The following is a 20573-nucleotide window of genomic DNA, read 5'->3' on the forward strand; positions in this document are numbered from 1 at the left end:
ATACAACTCTACCCATCTAATCCTAGTATACAGACATGCCATGCCACCATGCTGCTACAATGACTATATGTGACAGCAGGGCTGACTTTGACGACTGCCCCTGCTGTGGCTACAGTGCGGCACGAGAGCCTTTTGACATCTGCCCTTGCCGCGCGTACAGAGGAGAGCAACAGATTACTTTACATTTATTAGCATGTGACAAGGAGACTTGGTTGTTTCAAGCTAAAAGCCTAAGGGAACGACTCGACCTCGGCACAAGTGAAGAAGATGCTCTTGTAGCCGATAGCTGCTTCTCCCTCCGCCGCAGGTGCCTTTCTTGCCTCGCTCCTGGTCCTCCTGCCCTCGGCCTCCATCGCCATGGTGAACCTATACCTGTACTCCAGAAAATACTCTGTGCACTCCTCCGTGCAGAACCCCATGCTCCTGCATTCCAAAGGAAAAGAAGACTGAAACCAGCCATGCCTAGTACATGTGAAAGAACAAGCGGCAAGTTCAATCGAGGCTGACATGTACATGTAGATGATGCGGTCATCCATGTGGCGGTCGCAGAGCTTGCATAATAAGAGAGAATAATCGTCTACGCAGAAAGGGGAGCTGGTCATCGTGCAGTAGGGGGTGTTGCAAGTGCAGCCATTGCAGCATTGGTCGGTCGTCATCACTGCCATGGTGATGCTACGGGCACTACGGCGAACGGGCTCGGTCACATGAAGGTGCGCCGATGCGGGCTCTACGAGGGCCGCCTGGAGACCAACACTGGTCTCTGGCCGGGTTGCAGGAGACCCTGGTCGTGGATGGTCCTCCCCGAGAGCGCTTCTTCGTGGGGATGTGCACGGCACCACGTGATGACATGCTTCCCGACGTTACTGCTGCTCGGGATGCACGTGTGCTCGATTGCACTATGTGCTGGAGAGGGAGAAGAAGAGAAGTGATCAACTGGTTGGAGGGTACAGTGGAGCGATGAGGGGAGGTGTATATATGGTTGGAGGGAGGCTATAGTGATGGATTTCCTTGCGCTGAATTTATGTCCTTTTGTGCTTATTTTTGTCTAGAGAATCTTTTCTGTTGGCACCGTTGGCACCTTGGTGTTGCAAGACAAGTACCATGAGGCTACACAGCTGGTTACCACTTACCAGTGCAGTGTCCACATGAAAACATCTTGGTCTAACTCCTATTATATTTCGTATATGTTCAAGAACTTCAAGTTTAAAATTGAATCCTTTTGTTGATGACCATACGCGGACAGCATGTATATGGTATGTAGCAACACTTCATATATTATCAATGTTGTAAGGGTATGTAAAAAGCGTTGCGGAAACTATTTACATAGTGCCGCTTTTGCAAAAAAGAACCCTTGCGAACAACAATCAATGAAGGAAGAGAGTACATCAGCGTATCGTGAGGCAACGGCAACGGCAACGGCTCAGCGTGCTCCCCAGTACCCGGCAAATGTGACGTCAGGAGCAGCACTGTATGAGTCATCGTCCATAGGAGATGCGACCGTGGGTTCCAGCTGTGCATGTGCGGGATGGCGCCAAATTCCATTCCGCCACCATATATTCCTCTCCAATCCATCAGTTCTCTCCTCCCCAGCAAGTGCATCGTGGCGGTGATGGAAGAGCACAAGGGCGTGGTGCCGGCAAGGAAGAGCAAATGTGCGGTGCCATCAATGAAGAGCAAGGTGGAGGCGATGGCGGCTGGGGTCCCAATCTACGGCGGTGGCGGTAATAATGCTGCAGCGGTGGTGGCGGCAATGGCGTGGTGGTTGGATTTGGCACTGCTGATTCATCCCAATTTGACGACAACTGGTGCTGCACCGGCGCGACGAACTCAACCATGGCGGAGGTGGCTTCGCCGGCACCCCTCCCTACATGGGTGAGTTTCCTTTCCTTTCAAGACCACCTCCAAATTGGTGGGATGCAGGCAGCAATCATAATTCAGTTACTTCTCAATTAGGGCATTTGTCTGCTTGGCATCCTGCATGGTAACACACTGATACTTGAAGCCCTCCAAATTAGTTACAAATTTATTGTTGTTCGTGCATCATTTAAGTTACGCGCACAGGCACAGTTGCAGGATTCATTCCCGTTATAGTCGAGCAGAAAGACATAATATTTTTGGAACCGGGGTAACCCGTTTCCATTAGCAACAGAAATAATCACTGTGGTGTTATAGAAATTGGTATGAGAAGGCTCGGTAATAACCCCGAAACAAAAACAATCTAGCCTCTAAGTACACTTGTCTCCAGAGAACTAGGGCCAAAACATACAGAGAAGATTACATACAGTTCGGTCGAAAACAGAAACATAGAGAGGGAACTCCCACTAGAGACCAATGAGAAAAAAGACTACCAACATTAACCAAACCAAAAGCAGTCCAGCAGATCACTCTTCCTGTGTTGCCTCATCTTTGTCTTCATCACCTTCTTCCATTTTATTAATCTGCACAGGAGGGCAGATGGGCTGACCGGAATTTCATAACCTGTAACACCACCTTGTGCAAAATGCATACATTCTTGATGATATAGCTTCCTTTGGATCCTGCCTTTTGAGGGCCTGCCAATATATATTTCGTAGAAGAACATGCACCGCCAAGAATTGCACATGTATGTTTAATCAATTTCTTACCGGGCTCTGTTTCAAGCCTTCCATGTAGCCCAGCATATTGCTTCAAGCCCCAAAGTAAAAACATCTTTACCCTTAGGTAGAATCCTAGCTACCCATTTCCAGTATTGGTTCAAGTAACATGGAATAATGTAGCTAGCACCACAATAATCGGCTAGAATAATGGATCAAGCTAGCCGAGCAACAGCACACAGAAAGAACAAACGGTTAATTGATTCATTTTGGTCACAAAAGTAGAAAGTCTCCTTGCCATTCCCTCCTTATCATGTTGTCTTTCGTTAGAACAGCTTCAGTTTGCATTAACCAAATGAATATTTTGATTCTGTGTGGTATTTTCACCTTCTATATATGAGCATAACAGTACATGTACACCCTGACTTACACTACAAGAAATGCGTGGCTTTTTTATGTATTTAGTACGACAACAGGTCATAATGTGAAAGTTCCATTCTTAGACCACTTTAAAGAAATAATATCCTCTTCCTCATTTAAGTAGGTTGCAAGAATATTGCTATGCAATTCACCCACTCATTCCCAAGTACTGCTGGTAGCCGCCATCTGAATTCAGTGTTTGCCGCCTCTCTCGACAAAGTCTTTCACTGTAATTTCTTTGTCATTACAGAATGGGGTGAGATAGGAAAAAAGGTTTATCACCCATCCAGGTATCAGTCCACACTAACTCTATCTCGTTTATTCACTTTTCATGCTCTTCCACTCAAGTCATATATATCTTTGATTTTTAGAATCAGAAGGGCTGACCAAACAGGGGAGTCATCTTTATGGAGTTTCACCATTACAATTGCATAATTGCAAATATGAACTCGGGTGACTAGTGCCTGAGTCGGTTTCCTCTATCTAGGTTGAGCCTTTTTCTCCTCTTCCATGTATTCCTTCTCAGTAAAACCTAATATCTCAAATCTCCTTGAGCCACCGTTACCCCTCTCTTGAGAAAAAAACAAGACTGAGAAGAGATAAATCAAGGATTAACCATTGTTCGCCACCATTGTTCCTCCCTTAAAACTGATTAGGCATGTTCTTGTCTTTCTATTTTGTCCTCATTTCCATGCTTTCGCTCACCGTTTGTGACTGCCGCGTGTGGCATAGATTGAGACGGCAGGAGATCTATGATGGCGATTGCCATGAGGGAGAAGGAAAACGGAAGGTCTTTTGATGTAGGTCTTCACACTACTACAGTAATTTTAACTGAGGCGGGCAAAAGGGATAAACCGAGGAGGGCAAGCCGTCCGCCTCCGCCCAAAGGTCACGGTCAATCCAGCCTCAATGGAGGTGGTTGGCTGCCCACCTCGGGTAATCGATTAATCGAGGCGGTCGACATAAGACAACCGTCTCGGTAAATACTTATTAACCGAGGCGGTCACCCTAAGCAGCCTACCTCCATTAAACTTTTAATCGAGGCGGGTGCCTTAAGCCGCCCGCCTCAGTTAAACAATTAACGGAGGCGGCTGTTATTAGATGCCCGCCTCCGTTAATGATTTTTCAGATTAAAAAAAATACTTTTTCGAATTTGGATTTGAATTTGAAATTAAATTTTGCAAGTTAAAACACATACAAAGCAGAAAATACGCATATAGAGGACAAACATATATTACATTCATTCATGTGTGGTCCTTATCGTTCCACGAACAAACATTAAGTTATTACATCACTTGCCTCATTTAATATAGATTAACCAAGGCGATTGCTTTTACCCAACCGCCTCGGTTAATCTATTAACCAAGGTGGTTGCATTAGGGCAACTGCCTTGGTTAATCGCCATTAACTGAGGCGGGCGCGTTAGGTTGCTCGCCTCGATTAAGGATTAACCGAGGCGGTTGCTGGGCCGGCTACCCAGCCACGAATAACCAAGGCGGGCAACCGGCCCAACCGCCTTGAAGCCCAAAATGCAAACGCCTTGGTTAAGTTTTTGTGTAGTAGTGTCATATAATCGTTGTGGGGGTAAGATCTTGCTTTTCCCCATGCTAGGGTTTAGTGAATTCATTGGATTAGTGGGCGGGTTTAGGGTTCTAATCTCATAATTTGGCCCTGTTGTTTTTCTAGATCATGCAATCATTGGTTAGGCGTCGTTTAAGACCATTTTTATGTGTGGAAAATCAGAGAAAAATTATATTTCAGTAGTAAATTGCAGTGCCATTTTTCTTGGTGTAGAGATCACCTTTATAGCCCTTATGGTGTAGGAAATATGATGAGTGTTTAATGACATAGTTGTGCTGTCAAACTTGTGGTGTTATGTTTTAAGCCGTCTTAAGTTCAGAATCTCGGGGAATGATCTACACGGAAGTTGTAGTGGCTTTCCAATGGTGTATAGCATGTTGCCAGGTGTTTAGTGTCCAGTTATGCTTGCTTTAGTGAACTACTATTTTTTGTTATCTGAAGAGTTCAATTGGATTGTGGTCATATTTTGGGCATTTTAGATTCTTCGAACCCCAAAAGTCATAACATGAGAGTAATAGATCATGGTTATTTCTATTTTCTAACAAAGTTCGATAACTTTATTTGTGCTAATGGTTTGTCCATAGAAAAATATGAAGCGGGGTTGCTGCTATCATTCAAGCGTTTGGTACCTGTTTTGGGGAGAACAATGGTGCAGGCCGTAGGAATGCTTCATGTACGTGTTATTTTGTGCATATTTGTATGAGTATGTTTTCTTTGGTGGCGCTGTTTTAATAGGTGGTGTGCCACGCCTTTGGATCATTCTTTGCTCAAATTCTTGCATCATAATTTTGAGAGAAGTAAATGAAACAGTAGTTTGCTAAGTTATTATTTATTCTACCTACACTTTGTCAAAAACATCAATCAACCAATATGATATACTTAATTAATGATTAACTTATTATTTTAGGCTTCTATAAGATCTTACACTACGGGAAACACGTGATTTGCCGAGTGCAAAAATCTTTGCCGAGTACCAAATTTTGGGCACTCGGCAAAGACCTGCTTTGCCGAGCGCCGCACTCGGTAAAATATGGCACTCGGCAAAGAGGCCTTTGCCGAGTGCCTGGCACTCGGCAAAGAGGCCTTTGCCGAGTGCCTGGCACTCGGCAAAGACCTGCACTCGACAAAGGCAGACACTCGGCAAAGATTGGTAGGGGCCTAATGGCATCCAGTGGCGTCCTCTTTGCCGAGTGCCCCCCGTTTGGCACTCGGCAAAGAATTTATTTTACCGAGTGCCAAAACTTGGCACTCGGCAAAAAAAATTTGGTTTTTTGCCACCAATTTTTTTTGAAGCTTTAGTACACTACCACAAACAACTTGTTTAAATTTGGAACATTTTCATTGCCTTTTGGCATATTTCTATAGTTTATTTTGTTTTGTTGAATTTTTTCAGAAAATGTAAGTTTGAACTGCAGGTGCATCGAATAATGGATTACATTCGTTCAAAAAAATATTATCCTTGTTTCTTAGTGTAAATTTAGGCTAAATCCAGGAACTGTCTTGAAATTTCGATCAACGTGCTCACAGGGCAACGCCGCCAACTTGCGTGGGAGTGGCTTTTTATATGGGAGTGGTTTTTTAATTGTATAAAATACGAACGAATTCCGAAAATCATGAAACTTGTCGAGTTATCGCCATATCGTATGTTCTGGTTTGTGAGCATCGTACATGACAACGTGCTCGAAACTTTTTCAAAATTTTTCCACGGCATACGCATACGATATGGCGACAACTCGACAAGTTTCATGATTTTCGGAATTCGTTCGTATTTTATACAATTAAAAAACCACTCCCACGTAAGTTGGCGGCGTTGCCCCGTGAGCACGTTGATTGAAATTTCGAGACAGTTCCTGGATTTAGCCTAAATTTACACTAAGAAACAAGGATAACATTTTTTTTGAACGAATGTAATCCATTATTCGATGCACCTGCAGTTCAAACTTACATTTTCCGAAAAAATTCAACAAAACAAAATAAACTATAGAAATATGCCAAAAGGCAATGAAAATAACCCAAATTTAAACATGTTGTTTGTGGTAGTGTACTAAAGCTTCAAAAAAAATTGGTGGCAAAAAATCAAAAAAAATTATTTTGTCGAGTGCCTAGGGTTGGCACTCGGCAAAGTAATAACTTTGTCGAGTGCCGCCCAGCTGGCACTCGGCAAAGAGCTGCTGAATTTTTTTTAAAACTTCACCGAGTGCAAGTTCACGACACTCGGCGAAGAAAATTGACTTTGTCGAGTCCCGCCGATCTGGCACTCGGCAAAGCCGCCCTTATCCCTTCACCCACGCCCGGCCGGCGCGCTCTCTCTCTCTCTCTTTCTCTCATTTCTCTCTCCCTCTCACCTCTCTCTCCCTCAGCCACCGCCGCCGCACATCGCCGGCCCGTGCCTCCGCCCCGGCCACCGCGCCTCCTCGCGTGGGCCCCCGTGGCGTCTGTCCCCGTCCGCCTCCCCGCGCCGGCGCCTCGCACGGCGGCCCACGTGGCCCATCCCCGTCTGCCTCCCCATGTCGGGTCCTCGCGCGGCCGCCACCCCCGCCCAGCCTCCCCCGCCTGCGCCGGCCCTCTTGGCGGCCACCTCCCCCGTCGACGGACATTGCCCCCGCCGGCGGCCACTGCAGAAGAGAGGAGGAGGAGGTAGGGGAGAAGAGAGAAGGAGAAGGAAGGTGCCGGCCTAGGCCCATCGACCCTCACATCGCTGCGGTCATCCCCGCCGTCGTCACCAACCCTCGTTGTTGCCATTCTCGTCGCGAAGGTATGCCCTACACCTGTAGTAGTTAGTAGTAGTACTTAGTAGTGTTAGTAGTAGTTAGTAAGTAGTAGTAGTTAGTAGTTAGTAGTGTTAGTAGTATTGTTAGTAGTAAGTAGTGATAGTAGTAGTGTTAGTAGTAGTAGTGTTAGTGTTAGTAGTAGTTGTAGTGGTAGTAGTACTTGTTGTTGTACTACTTCGATACTTTCATCTGCATGGAAAGAGAAATAAAGTACATGGCTCGTCTTGGTATATATATGTTGGCCTTCGTGCCTATGTTTGGTATATATGTGGTTGTTGGCCATCGCGCCTATGTTTTTTGTAGGTTTTGGAAACCTCCCCGTGCAGGGGAAGTGCTGCCAAAATTTTCAATGGATTCTAACATATTGCCCTTTTATGTAGGAGAAGGACCCGTGGGAGGGACTCGGCGACCCCAATCATCTTCGTTGGCACTGCTGGTCTGCCTGCACCGCATCGCCTCGCCACTGCACCAACATGCCACTGCCCCGCTAGCCTGACTCCACCGCCACCCTAGGTATAACCCCCTCCTCCTTTGCAAGCATGTTTTATATGGTCACGTAGCCTAGTTAGGCGTCTCCCGTTCGAAAGAGATACGGTCGGAGGTATGCAGATCTTTGCATATCTGCGACCGTATCTCTTTCGGATTGTCCACGTATTTTGGACAGCCCGCGGATGCGTAGATGAGGTTAGTTTCCATGGTTCGCTCCGGTCCGAGATAGACTTTCGGCATCACCTCCATGTTGTTCTCCGAATACACACTCTCCCTTGCAGGACGTGTATCGAGAGAATAGCGGGGAGGTGCTGCCGAAATTATGTCTCGGATAGGAGCAGAGCATTGAAACTGACCTCATCTACGCATCCGCGGGTGGGATTAGGACATGTTCAGCTTCATGGCGAGCCTTCAGGCCTTACCAGGTGTGGTCATGCCCCAGTCGCTGCTCGCTCCAGTTGTGGCTTCTCCTCCTCCTGTAGGGACTCCGGTGAGTATATATGGTTGTTCATTCCTTTAGCTTGTGCGGCCCTCATGTAGATACTCATGAATTCGCTTCTCCTTTGTGCAGCCACAGTCGACGGGTTCGCACCCGACTCCTCAAGGTGGCCCTTCTCCATAGGCCGGGTAGCCAATTGGCCCTCCTCAAGGTGGCAGTTCACACTCTGGGTGGGGAGGCTGGCAGTAAGTACCATTTATTTGTTTCTTTTCATGTTGCATGGACTTGTGTTAGACTTAGCCTTATGTTGGACTACTACTAGAGACATATATATATTGTGATGGATATTGTCATGGATGATGCGAATGTATGTGATGGATTATGGACAATGGATTTGTATGTGATGTGTTATGGATGGTGGATGTGTATGTGATGGGTTATGGATGTGTATGTGATGGAATATGGATGTGTATGTGATATATCTTGTGCTGTGTGTTGATATATATGTGATTTCTTTGTTTGTGCTGATGGAAAGCAAAAAACCAAAAAAATAGTATTTTTCCCCTCTTTGCCGAGTGCCACACTCGGCAAAGAGGGCTTTGCCGAGTGCCGTGACCATGGCACTCGGCAAAGCTGGGAAGCAGAGACCCAATTTCCCAGCTTTACCGAGTGCTAGAGACATGGCACTCGGCAAAGATTTTTTTTTAAAGAAAAAATTTCTTTGCCGAGTGCAAGAGTATGGCACTCGGCAAAGAATTTTCAAAAAAAAAGAAAAACTTCTTTGCCGAGTGCCGCTGAGGTGGCACTCGGCAAAGAGGCCGTCCGAGTTGACGTCGGATTTTTTTTTTTGCCGAGTGCTGACGTGACACTCGGCAAAGGCTTTACCGAGTGCCCGATATGTGGCACTCGGCAAAGAAACCTTTGCCGACGGGTTCTTTACCGACTGCTCTTTGCCGAGTGTAATAGGGGCTTTGCCGAGTGCCCTAAGCACTCGGCAAAGAGCCCGTCTGCAGTAGTGTTAATTGCCGAGTCTTTTGTAATATGTTTATTATCATGAGGTAAGCGATATGTTTATAATTGTGCATGTACCTGACATATGTGGTAAGTATTCTTATAGTTGCATCACAATCTATTGCACAACATTCTTGGATGTCAGCGCTTGCTGGCTGCAGCCGCACTTGAAGAGTATCTTATGTAACCTTGAGGAGGCGTTGATGCAGCTTCATACCTTGTTGGATATAGATGCAATTAGGAGCTTTTATGGCTAGTGAAATTAGGACCAATTATGTTATTAAGCTTGACGCTTGGTGTGCCTTCTAAGACAACTTGCCTATTACAGTTACCCAAAATATTGGAGAAACCTTGAACTTTTAGGATCTCAAAGTGAAAAGCTAGTTAACCTTATCATATGCATTTTCAAAACCTAGTTTTTGGACTGTCCCCACTTTATTTTATCTTTTGGTCCCATGTAAAATTTCATGCAAAGCAAACACTCCATTCATAATGTTTCTATTTTTTATAAACACAACCTGAGTTTTGTCGATTAGTTTATCAACATATGGCTCAATTCTAATTATCAAAGTTTTTCTGATCAACTTACACTACCGGAAACAGTAAAATTATCGAGTGCCTGAGGGTCTGCCGAGTGCATTCCATCGGGCACTCGGCAAATGTCATGTTTGCCTAGTGTTTTTAATTAGACACTCGGCAAACACATAACACTCGGCAAAACCCAACTTTACCAAGTGCCAAATAAAACACACTCGACAAACTACACCGAAACACTCGGCAAACATGGACACTCGGCAAAAGTATAGGCACGTGCGTTGTGCATGTGGCGGCCATGTGACGGCCGTTGGGTGCGCCGCCCTGCCGTTAGAACTTTGCCGAGTGTCTGTTAGAGACACTCGGCAAAGCCTAGGTTTGCCGTGTGTTTTTAGTTGACACTCGGCAACCTGATATTTTTGCCGAGTGTTTTTGTTTGACACTCGACAAAATGATGTTTTTGCCGAGTGTTTTTTATTGGCACTCGGCAAAATAATAATTTTTTCCCTCTCCTGCCCTCCAAACTTTTTCTACTCTCCACATACAACATGTGGTACTACATGTTAAAATTTGGCAAATTTCTCGATCTGTTTGCTATATTTAATTAATTTATTGCATTTAGAGAAATTTTTTGGTTTAAGTCAAATTTGAACTGCAAGTCATTCAAATAATGGAATAAATTGAGTGGAGAAATCATATTCATGTCATTGAGTCCATTTTGGGGCCTTACTCGGGAAATTAATAGAATTTTCGAACATTTTGTTCAGAAAACACGACCACGAACGTGTGGCCGAATGGTTTTTAAATTTAAAAAAAGCAAACGAAGTCTGAAAATCACGAGATTTGTCAAAATCTCATGATATCATATGTGGAGACTGTGAAAAAATTGAGAAGGTTTTGCACAATTTGTCACGTACAACCTTTACAAACCGAAGCATCTCCGAAGAAGAATCGTAGCGTTGAGAAGGATCCGGTAAGATTTAGAGTCAAAGTGACGGTTGAATTGAGGTTTGACTTTAAAAGTTTTTGTATAGGCAATAGACAACATAGATTGGTTTATGTCAAATTTTGGTAATTTTCGGATCCATTTGATAATTTTAATTTATTAACTGCAATTATAGAATTTTAATTGATATAAATTGAATTTGAGCTATAATTGCATGAAATAATGGATTAATATTCGTAGAAAAATCAAATATGCATTGTTGAGTGAATTTGACAAGGTATTTTGAAATTACATCCTAACAAAATTAGTAGAACACGCTATGAAGAAGGAGGATGGGTGAGCATGAAATATCAATTTATTTTGCCGAGTGTTTTCTACCTGACACTCAGCGAAAATAATAGTTGTCGAGTGTCATATAGGGGACACTCGGCAAATTCGTCTATCGGCCCCACTGCACAGTATCAGGCCATAATGAAAATAAAAAAAAATAATGCTGAGTGCCCCAGATCTTGGCACTCGGCATATCCCTTCATATGACCCCAGCGGCCCACACCCCTGGCCCCCACCCTCGCGTAGACAACACACACGCCGCAACCCCCTGCCGCCTCCCTACCCCACCGTGCCCCGCCACCGGCGCGGCATCGCTGCCCCGCCCCCAGCGCTGCCCGCCCTCGGTGCCCCTCCCCGCCACCGGCGCCGCGCGTCCCGCCACCGGCGCCGCCCGCCCGGGTAAGATTTTCTAAATGCTCCATATAATTTTCCCGAAATCATGTCCCCGGCGCCCCGCCCCGCCCCCGGCGTGTCCCGCCACCGGCGCCGCTGCTTGTGTAGTTTGGACAGATCTTGTCCAGACGGCATAGCAACTCGAAATGCAGCCCAGTAAAGAACTGACAATAAAATCAATGCACATTATGGGTAGAACAATTTATCTTAACATGTTTTAATACTTAAACAGGCTTGTAGGAAAAAAAAAGATGCTGCATATGTTGGAAGGTCCTTCAATATAAGGAACACCCGGTGTTTTTATATTAACAGAATTATTATGAAAATAAAATTACAAGTAGGAAATTTTAAGTTGCTCGTGATGCTGAGGATATCATACATTTCCAACATAAAACAGTAACTAACCATGTAGATGGTATTCTAGACATCCCAATGGCATATACTCAAACGAGCAAGCGCTGATCACCATCAACACAGTAGCCATGCAAATTGACTAGATTAGGGTGATGCAGGAGGCTGAGCATGAGAACCTCCACAAGGAATTCTCTGTTCCCTTGGAACCCATTTAGATCAAGTTGTTTGACTGCAACAACCTGCCATGCAGCAAAAGCTGGAGCGGCATTAGACATATATAGAAAATACAAATTAGGTTACCATATTTTCAACAGCTCACGTTGCTATCAGAAAAATGAAATATTTTTTAAAAGCATTAACAATAAGTATGCAGTGTAATGTTTTCTCGCAAAACTGTAGTGAGCTCGCAGCATAACTAAAATAAAACAATGAGAAACATGAACCGAGACCACAAACCTGCCCATTACTAAGAGTTGCTTTGTAGACAACCAAATCCTCCTCGCCCCAAAAGATAGTCCTCCCTGAAATTTTTGGTAGCCTCAGCAAGCTGACGCAACGTGAAGATTGTTGCTTCCTCATGTCTACCAATTAGCTGGGCTCCTTCCATATGCGCCACTCTCTCAGTATTCAATGGGCTGCTTTCAGAAGATTTTGAGTAGTCCACTGTCAATGGCCCATAGAAAACCAAAAGATACAATAAGTGTCAATGAATAAGAATACAACTGAAGAAAAAAGACCAAACAAGAATAAATCAACATTTTTCTCATAGCTCACCCAACACTGTTTTCAAGCATTTATTTTCTTCACGACTCTTGCAAGGTATAAGATGTGCATGTGGTTGTCAGTCATCGTGCTGTTTGTTTGGTGTGGATGTGGTTGTCGGCCATCGTGCCATTGTATTTGTTGTAGATTTTGGAAGCCTCCCTGTGCAGGGGAGGTGCTGCCGAAATTTAGATTTGACACTACTATGTTCCTTTTATTGCAAGAGAGGCTATTGCAACGTCCTCGACTCGTCACTTTGCAGGACAGCAAGGTGAGGCATACAAGACCCTTCTTTCCATATCATGTTCGTATATCACATAACCTAGCTAGGCATCTCCCATTCGAAAGAGATACGGTTGAAATTATGCAGATCTTTGCATATCTATAACCGTATCTGTTTCGAATTGTCCACGTTTTTTGGACAGCTCGAGGATGTGTAGATGCGGTTAGTTTCCATGCTCTACTCCGATCCGTGATAGAGTTTCGGCAGCATCTCTCTGTTGTTCTCCGGATACACAATCTCCCTTCCAGGACGTGTATTTGGAGAATAGCGGGGAGGTGCTGCCGAAATTCTGTCTCGGATAGGAGTAGAGCATGGAAACTAACCCCATCTATACATCCTCGAGTGGGATTAGGACCTATCTTCACCTATTAGATAGTATAGGAACGTGTAGATGCAATGTGATTTTTTGTATTACTCGCTGATATGCTAGAGGATGGATGACCGTGAGTGGATGTACACGGGCCGCTTTAGTAAGAGTTCGTGGACCGAAGAATGGATTGACAAGACCGATGCTTTCTTGAAATGGGCATTTGCAAGGGTTAAAGGAGCTAGTGTCACTTGGTGTCCCTGCAGCAAATGTGCAAACACGCGTCGGTAAACCAAGCTGGTCATGGGTAAACATCTTTGCAAGAATGGATTTACGGCAGACTATACCAGGTGGATCTACCATGGTGAAGCCGATCGTGGGAGAGACGAGGTCATGAGACAATGCATCGAGGAATATGATGGGGATGATGGGGTAGGAGACATGTTAAATGACTATCATGAAGCACACTTCGATGAAGGATGTAGGGAGGAGGAGCCAGAGGCTACCGCAAAGGCGTATTATGACATGTTGTCTGCGGCACAACAACCCCTTCACGGGTATTCCAAGGTTTCTCAACTGGATGCCATTGCACGCCTAATGGCCATGAAGTCCTAGTTTAGCTTGAGTCGAGATGCCTTCGATGTTATGCTCACAGTTGTTGGCAGCCTGCTCCCGGATGGCCACATCTTGCCAAAGAGCATGTATGAGGCACAGAAACTCCTTCGTGCACTTAAGATGCCATACGAGCAGATACATGCTTGTCTGAAGGGGTGCATCTTATTTAGGAAAGAGTATGCAGAAGAAAAGTACTGTGTGAAGTGCGAATCATCTAGGTTCCTAGAGGTAGACTCAGGTGATGGTCAGAAGAGGCAGCTTGCAATCCCCGTGAAGATCCTACGGTACCTTCCTTTTATACTGAGGATCCAACGGCTTTACATGACTGAGGAATCCATGAAACAGATGACATGGCACAAAAACGGACGTCGATATAATCCTAAGAAGATGGTACACCCATCCGATGGTGAAGCCTGGACAAGGTTTGATGAGATTCATCGTGAGAAAGCTCTAGAGGCTCGTAATGTACATGTTGCGCTGGCAACAGATGGGTTCAATCCTTATGGAATGGTGGCTGCCCTGTACACCTGTTGGCCCATGTTCGTTATCCCCCTCAATCTCCCCCCTGGCATCCTCTTTCAACGACAGAACATATTCTTGTCATTGATAATTTCATAACACCCGGGGAATAATATGAGTGTGTACATGGAGCCTCTGATTGATGATTTGGTCCGTGCTTGGGAGGAAGGGGTATGGACATATGATCGAGCTACAAAGACAAACTTCAAGATGCATGTTTGGTACCAGTACTCCCTGCATGACTTGCTGGCATATGTGATTTTCTGCTGCTGGTGTGTTCACGGGAGGTTCCCATGCCCGGTATGCAAGGCTTCTCTTATGTTCATTTGGTTGACGAAGGGTGGCAAGTATTCTTCGTTCGACAAACATCGACAATTCCTCCCTCCTGACCATCCATTCAGACTAGACATCAAGAACTTTACGAAAGGTGTCGTAGTTAAAGACCCTGCACCGCAGATGATGATAGGAGCCGTGGTTCGTGCTCAGTTAGATGCTCTCGAGGTCAATAAACAAGAAGGTGGTTTTGTGGGATATGGCGAGCAACATGCCTAGACTCAGAAGTCATGCTTGTGGAATCTCCCCTATTTTGATGATCTTGATGGGCCGGTACATGGGCCACAGTTCGATCCGAGCACCCAGGATCTTGATGGAGAAATCGTGATGAGGGTGGGAGGAGGCAAGAAGCATGGCCGGTACTGTATTGGCGATAGTACAATCGACACGGCCTCTACTCTCACTCTCTCATAGATCCGAGCAAGGAGCAGGAGCGCGAGCCCGGCGATACGCCCACGGCAAACCGCTACATAGTTCCAGATGGAGGCTCTCTAGGTTATTTCTTATTTATTCATCGTTCGTTGATTGTTACGTACTTTAGCTTTGCATTGTAACATTGGGATGAAATGTTATAGGCCCGGGTGGAAGCAGAAACGAAGCAACGGGAGGAGATGGAGGCGAGGATGGCGGAGATGATTCAGCAGGTGGCGGCCGAGTGGTAGAACATGGAGGAAGAACAACAGCGGACGATGCAGAGGATAGAGGAAGAAAATCGGTTGAGGATGGACCAAATGTTCCAATACATGCAGAATTTTGCATCGAGTATGGGTCAAGCTTTGCCACCGCCACCGGTGCTATTCCCTCCACCTCAGCCACCCACAACTACTCCTGTAAGTCACACCTTATACTGCAGATTGAATACTTCGACTTAGAGAACTTTAGATGTTAGCTCAAAATGATTTAGAGAACTTTAGATGTGAGAACTTTAGATGGCAGGGGGTTTTATAGAGGTTTATTAGCGAGATAAACTAGGGTACGGAGGTGGCGTGCATGGCAGCAAAAGCGTAGTGCTAGGTAGAAGTGCCTGTATACACACATGATAGGATAGAAGCATGCATGGCTGCTGAGCAAGGAAGCTACCTATGCATAGGTGGATGTGGTGCCGGCCAGCCAAAAGCAAGTCTTTGCTTGTGTGCAGGAGATGCCGCAGCTTCCTCTCTCTGACTCTCTCTCTCTCTCTCTATAAGTCCCTACCTCTCTCTAACTCCCTCTCTAATTTCTCTGTGCTGACCTCAGAGAGAGAGAGATAAGGAGCGTGCATTAGACTTTCTTGTTGTAGCTGACACATTATATACCTACATGCCTCTTCAAATAGATCAAGTAACAAATCATTGCACTCTAGATAAGGATAGGTATCAAGCAAAAAAAAATGCCAGCAGTTTGCAAATCATCAAAAACATTCAGCTGGAGACGACACCGCCATTCAGTGACAGATTAACCAGCTGCTGCTCGGGGGAGGCATTGCTTTGCTGGAGATGCTGGCTAGAACGTAGGACCTCCATGGTTTCAGCAACCATTGCCTTGAGAGCATCTGTGAACTCTAGCAGGTGGAGAACCTCCGTCTGGTCCATCTCCATAAGCTGATCAGGTGGGGCATTAGCAAGTGCAGTGGCTAGTGCCCCAATTTGAACAGGCTGTGAGACACTATCATCTCTTATTGGCATCACTCCTATCTCATGTGGAGATGGCATCACAGCCCCAACACTATGCATGCCAGGATCAGGCATTCCGCGTCCAGTGGGATATAAGTGTTTTCTTGCGTTTGTTAAGTTCTATACGTACTCCCACTTTATTAGTTTAATAATATATATAGTTATTTCCTGGCAGCAGTACAGCACACAAAATTTAATATAAATTCTCCCAAAATTTAATCAAATAGACTAGAAGCTTCCTTATTAGCTTCCCATGCACAAATACAAGTTAGTACTATATATACTTACGTGCAAGTATTTTTTGAAGACACTACTTATACTTTCTGATTGCAGTGAGTTTTTTATATCTGTAGCTCACACATGCAATCTCTTTTCTTTTGTGCAGAATCAATCGGTGGCATCAAATAATCAGTCTCAAAACCTGGATTTGTCGCAGAGGTTCCAAGGGCCTCCGCAGTGATTGCATTTGCATTTGTGGCTTATATATTGTGACTTAGTTGTGACTTGTGATGATGGTTTATTGTAAATTGTGATGATGGTTTATTGTGACTTGTGATGATGGTTTATTATGAATTATGATGATGGTTTATTATGCCTGTGACGATGTGTTGTTGTGAATTGTCATGGTTTTTTGTGGATTGAGAGGGCTCCGTTATATGTGACAGATTAGTAAAAAAGGGGGTCTTGGTCACTTTGCCGAGTGTAACACTCGGCAAAGAGAGGAGTTGCCGAGTGTCAAGGCAAAACACTCGGCGACGAGACCATTTTCTGTTATCTAGGAACCTTCTTTGTCGAGTGTTTTGATTTTGCCGAGTGTATTATAATGGACACTCGGCAAAGTGACCATAAATTTGTTCGTTGCGCGGTTGTTTGCCGAGTGTTTTGAGCGCGACACACTCAGCAAAACCAAACTTTGCCGAGTGTTATGACCGTGACACTCGGTAAAGTTGAGAAACTTTGCCGAGTGTTTTGGTCTTGACACTCGGCAAAGTTGAGAAACTTTGCCGAGTGTTTTCGTCTTGACACTCGGCAACCTTGAGAAACTTTGCCGGGTGTTTTCGTCTTGACACTCGGCAACCTTGAGAAACTTTGCCGAGAGTTTATTTTTGCCGAGTGTTTATTGACACTCGGCAAACTATTTACCGAGTGCTCGATAAAAAACGCTCGGCAAACTACTGTTTGCCGACAAATTAATGTCGTGTGTTCTATGCCGAGTGTTTTTGGGCCTTTGCCGAGTGCCCCTGACACTCGGCAAAACTACTGTATCCCATAGTGTTATATAATCAACTCAATAAACATATAGGTTGAAACTGTTGGATTCTATTTGCCTCTCCTAGCTTTGGGAGTAGGGTAATAACCCGATAATTGAGTCTATCAACTCTAAGACCGCCTTTGTGGAAGTCAGCAAAAAGTTCTAGAATATCTCCCTTAACCATGTCCCAACATGCAATAAAATGTTGGAGAAAACTCTATGGGAATAACTATATTAGGCAAATTACCCCAAATATTGGACAAAACTCCATGGGGATACTATCTAGGCATGCAACCTTATTTTTCTCCCTTTGAAAGAGCACATTCTTTATTTCCTCTTCCATGAATGGTACCATACGCCTAATGGAGGGTCCAGGAGGAGGGGCTACAGGCCTAGGAAGGGTCTAGGCCGGCCACACCCTGGCCAACCGCGCCACCAGGATGGGCGCGGCTAGGGGTGGGGCAGCCTCCCGCCACGCCGCCAACACCCATATCCTAGATGATCTAGAATAAATAAAAGAAATAGGAAGAATAGAAATAGGATCAATCTAGGAAATAAGATTAGATGGGATCTGATAGTAGTTTACTTGAGATGCAAGTCTATCCAGGACTAAATATAGGAGCATTGTAATCATCTCAAGTTATGAAAGAAATAGCCTCTGGCTTCCCTATCTCTCCTCTCTCTCTCTCTCTCTCTCCATGCGCCTACCTCCTCTTCTCCCTGCCGCCGCCTCCTCCCAAGTCATCGCCCCCAGCCCCCCCTCAGCCCTAGCCATCGCCCCTAACCACCACTCCTAGGAGGACTCTTACACTTGGTATCCAGAGAATTTTGATGAGATGCATCAGAAGCTCATCAACCTGATACGCGACTGCACACCATCAAGCAAGCACGCACCCACGGAGACGCCGTCATCACCAATGTCCAAGCAAGATTGGATCAGAAGGACGCCATCAACAAACTAGAAGTAGAAACCAAGCACATCATGATCACCGCCGGCAAATCCTTCCTCAACACCAAGATGGAGGAACAACACTCATCAAGCACTCCTGAGATCGTCATCGAGGTGTCGAACAATTTGTTTGTGGCACAACCAGCACCACAATCGCCCCTGCTACCGTGCCTCCACCCACCTGGCCGGCCCCTAGCTAGCCCAGCGGCTACCCAGCCGGCCACCTGGCCGCCAACGCAGCAGGCGCCCACAACCTTACAACTATAGGGCTCTATTCCTTCAGCAACAACAACTCAACCTCCACACCGGCCACATACCACGACCCGGTTGACAACCTCGACGTACGATGGTTTCGATCCATTGATCCACTGCCATGGCTCTCCTGAATGCAGCTTCTCTTTGAGTTGCACCACGTGGCTGAAGATCAACAAGTTTGATTTGCAGCTTTTCATCTCATAGGCACAGCGCACCTCTGATTCAACCGTTCAGCAAAGGTTGCTTTGATGATCGAGTTGGCACTCTTCACCTGATGCATCCTCCACAACTTTGGCCCGCCCATCTACTAGGACACGTTCGGCAACCTCGCACCTCCCAGGCGCACCGGCACCATGAACAATTACATTGACAATTTCACCATGTACGTGCTACATGTCGGCATTGCCAGTGAGCTCCATTAGATCAACCTCTTCATCACCAGCCTACAAGATCCACTTCGGATGATGGTCACACAACACTGTCCACAGCTGATGGAGACAACCATAGCTCTGGCATGAGCATAGGAGCATCGCGTCGCTACATCTATCAACTCTGACTATGCACCACAACAGGCAGTGGACGCCTCGCCAGGCAGGACGAACAGCACCCTGGCACCACCTCCTTGTACAGCGGCTCTAACACCCCACAACACCCCAGCAAAGGTGCTTCCTCCTCAGGTCAGCTACAACACCAGAGCAGTTATGCATCCCAACTACACCACTGACCAAGCCATTCTCACACAGCTCTACCTAGCCACCATGGACGAGCGTGAACTTCAGATCATCTCCGTCACCATTGAATTCAATGCAGCGGCACAAGCATGGTCGCTCCAACACGACGTCATCCTTTACAATGAACACTACTACATACCAGTGACTTCTCCTTTGCTGTAGTACCTGCTGGACACACTAGGGATGACAACCCCCCATCTTCTAGCAGTCGGCTTCCACACAGCGGCATCGGCACCAACAACTCAAGCATTCCCCTCGAGCATCCTGCCAATAGAAGACTGGACACAGCGCATATTGGGGTTTAGTCCCACATCATGTAGCGATGGTGGGAGAGCACAACATATAAGGCGGGAGAACTCTCACCTATCAGGCTAGTCTTTTGGGTTGGAAAGGCCCAATGCCTTATATGTTGTAGCTCCGGTGGACCTAGGACCTATGGGAGCGCAGACTCGTGGTAATGAGCCAGGACGGCTGTAAGCCAGCTCCAAGATCGTAAACTCGGTGGTCACCACCGGTTCCAACAATTGGTATCAGAGCCGGTACCCATGGTCAGAAAAGCTAAACCTGATAAAAAAATCTCGAGCGTCACATATGGTGGTGGCATCTCGATGTGTGACTAAGGGGAAGATTGTTGGGATTTAGTCCCACATCGTGTAGCGATGGTGGGGGAGCACAACATATAAGGCGGGAGAACCCTCACCTATCAGGCTAGTCTTTTGGGTTGGAAAGGCCCAATGCTTTATATGTTGTAGCTCCGGTAGACCTAGGACCTATGGGAGCGCAGGCTCATGGTAACGAGCCGAGACGGCTGTAAGCCAGCTCCAAGATCGTGAACTCGGTGGTCACCACTGGTTCTAACAATTGGTATCAGAGCCGGTACCCATGGTCAGAAAAGCTAAACCCGATAAAAAAATCTCGAGCGTCACATATGGCGGGGGCATCCCGATGTGTGACTAAGGGGAAGATTGTTGGGGTTTAGTCCCACATCGTGTAGCAATGGTGGGAGAGCACAACATATAAGGCGGGAGAACCCTCACCTATCAGGCTAGTCTTTTGGGTTGGAAAGGCCCAATG

The 20573-nt window shown here is 45.8% G+C and overlaps 1 protein-coding gene and 1 pseudogene across 1 annotated transcript; both read right to left on the reverse strand.

The window, feature by feature from the left end:
- Positions 1 to 230: 230 nt before the first annotated feature.
- Positions 231 to 849, reverse strand: LOC136475367 (uncharacterized; annotated as a pseudogene).
- Positions 850 to 16060: 15211 nt separating this feature from the next.
- LOC136469792 (polyadenylate-binding protein 8-like) lies at positions 16061 to 16387 on the reverse strand. The gene has a single exon (XM_066467853.1). The coding sequence runs from the start codon at positions 16385 to 16387 to the stop codon at positions 16061 to 16063; it is 327 nt and encodes a 108-aa protein (XP_066323950.1).
- Between the last annotated feature and the right edge of the window lie 4186 nt (positions 16388 to 20573).

This window comes from Miscanthus floridulus, chromosome 8 (genome assembly GCF_019320115.1).
Source record: "Miscanthus floridulus cultivar M001 chromosome 8, ASM1932011v1, whole genome shotgun sequence".
NCBI classification, from domain to species: domain Eukaryota; kingdom Viridiplantae; phylum Streptophyta; class Magnoliopsida; order Poales; family Poaceae; genus Miscanthus; species Miscanthus floridulus.